This window comes from Vicia villosa, linkage group LG6 (genome assembly GCF_029867415.1).
Source record: "Vicia villosa cultivar HV-30 ecotype Madison, WI linkage group LG6, Vvil1.0, whole genome shotgun sequence".
Lineage (NCBI taxonomy): Eukaryota > Viridiplantae > Streptophyta > Magnoliopsida > Fabales > Fabaceae > Vicia > Vicia villosa.
The window spans coordinates 153216402-153218803 of NC_081185.1; the positions used below are offsets into that span (position 1 = coordinate 153216402).

The 2402-nt window shown below is 28.6% G+C and overlaps 1 protein-coding gene across 3 annotated transcripts; it reads left to right on the forward strand.

The window, feature by feature from the left end:
- The first annotated feature begins 1584 nt into the window (after positions 1 to 1584).
- Positions 1585 to 2402, forward strand: LOC131612822 (uncharacterized). Of its 3 annotated transcripts, none has more exons than XM_058884572.1 (2): positions 1585 to 1689; positions 2002 to 2402. In XM_058884572.1, the coding sequence occupies exon 2, from the start codon at positions 2005 to 2007 to the stop codon at positions 2215 to 2217; it is 213 nt and encodes a 70-aa protein (XP_058740555.1). In that variant the 5' UTR covers positions 1585 to 1689; positions 2002 to 2004; the 3' UTR covers positions 2218 to 2402. The 3 variants fall into 3 exon arrangements, with proteins under 3 accessions (XP_058740555.1, XP_058740554.1, XP_058740556.1); XM_058884571.1 differs by having other exon boundaries at positions 1588 to 1689; positions 1999 to 2402; XM_058884573.1 differs by having other exon boundaries at positions 1657 to 1711; positions 1999 to 2402.

A 2402-nucleotide genomic window follows, 5' to 3' on the forward strand; every position in this document is an offset into this window, starting at 1 on the left:
AATTATTCTATATCAACATAAATTTTAGATTAGAGGTACAATTACAAATAAGGTAGCAAATGTATTATTTATGTAAATGTTTTTATATGGGAAAAAAAATTGTTAATCCGAATTCTTTTTAAACAATGTTATTTTTATAAATGGGAAATAAATATTTTACTAATTAATGTTAAAATAAAAATAATATTTACGTATGGGAAAAAATATATTAACTATTCAAATATTTTTATATGCAAAAAATATAAAGGTAAGAAGTTTTTAAATCAAACAAATGCGTGTTCAAAATTATAATAAAATTTTAATAAATTGGAACAACTTTACTATTGATCCAACTTTATTACGAGCAAAATGAATATTAATATTTAAAAATATTTTTTAACGGGACATGAAGTTACTTAATGTTGATTATTAACGGGACATGGAGTTACTGATCAAAATATTTTTTATTAACGCGATATGAAGTTACTGATCAAAATATTTTTTTAACAGGACATGAAGTTACTTAATGTTGATTATTTATTTCCCAAATAATGATTATTAATTTTAATTCAAAAAAATTTATATTTAAAAAAATGTACATCTAATATTAAAAAAAAATGTACATCTGAAACGGAAGATGAAGTTATTGATCAAAATATTAATTATTAATGGGACATGAAGTTACTGATCAAAATATATTGCGGATAACTTGACATTTTTTATTAAAAAATATATATCTGAAACAAATACGCTTTCCGTACCAGAATCCGTGTCTGAAACGGAAGATGAAGTTATTGATCAAAATATTGATTATTAATGGGACATGAAGTTACAGATCAAAATATATTGCGGATAACTTGACATTTTTTATTAAAAAATATATATATGAAGCAAATACGCTTTCCATACCAGAACCCGTGTCTGAAACAGAAGATGAAGTTATTGATCAAAATATTGATTATTAATGGGACATGAAGTTACTGATCAAAATATATTGCGGATAACTTGACATTTTTTATTAAAAAATATATATCTGAAACAAATACGTTTTCCGTACCAGAACCCGTGTCTGAAACGGAAGATGAAGTTATTTATCAAAATATTGATTATTAATGGGACATGAAGTTACTGATCAAAATATATTGCGGATAACTTGACATTTTTTATTAAAAAATATATATCTGAAAAAAATACGCTTTCCGTTCCAAAACCCGTGTCTGAAACGGAAGATGAAGTTATTGATCAAAATATTGATTATTAATAAGACATGAAGTTACTGATCAAAATATATTGCGGATAACTTGACATTTTTTATTAAAAAATATATATCTGAAACAAATACGCTTTCCGTACCAGAACCTCGTGTCTGAAACGGAAGATGAAGTTATTTATCAAAATATTGATTATTAATGGGACATGAAGTTACTGATCAAAATATATTGCGGATAAAATTAAAAAATATATATCTGAAACAAATACGCTTTCCGTACCAGAACCCGTGCGAACGCACAGGTTTGTCACTAGTTTTACAAAAGGGTGTATAAATAAACAACTAAAGATTGCAAATAGTAAAATAAAAATTCAAGCATGTAAAATTACCAGGTAAGCCCAATACATGACCCAATCTCAAATTCACGGTAAGTATCCATCTAAGCTGCTTCATCTCCCTTCGCAGCACTCGCCGCCGGTTTTCTCAGAATCCATCGAACGGTAACTCTCTTTCCATTCTCTGGTATGTTTACCGTTACCTCTATTTCTTCAACAAGAAAAACGATTCTGCTAGTTCTTTTCCTTTTTCTTTTTTAATCAATTTATTGTAATACTTCGTATTTGAATCTATCAGTTCTGTATGATTATATTTATGTTAGTCAAAATCACGATCTTGCTGTTTCTAATTAGTTTTTCTCAATTTAATATTTTAGTTGCTGCAATTTATTTGTACAATTTGTGATTGTTGCATTGCCTGCAAAGTGTTTGATAAAATGCGTGTTTTGGTGATATGGTTTTTCAAACTGGTAGGAGGAAATGAAGAAAGGAGTGCATCCACAGAAGCAGTGGATATCGTATGTTACTCAATCTGGTAGGTTGATGCATGTGATGATGACAAAGATACATCCTGTTGGTAAAGTCTATCATTTTCGTGCTAAGCGTCAAATGGCTGAAAGTTTGGGACAAATTGCCAAGTTCAGACGTCGTTTCGGCTTGGAAAATCCTGAGGCCGCCGCTGAAAAGAAATGACTTTTTTACTGTCTCATTAAGGGAGATTTGGTTTTGTATTTCATGCAAGTTTATTTTGGAAAATACCAAGGAAAATGGTCATGGTCTGAAGTAGTTTTTGTTTATTTCAGTATCTGGCATATCTGGTTGAACTACAGATATGTTTTCATTTTCAATTCAATATTAATTGATCTTTTAACTGTTTA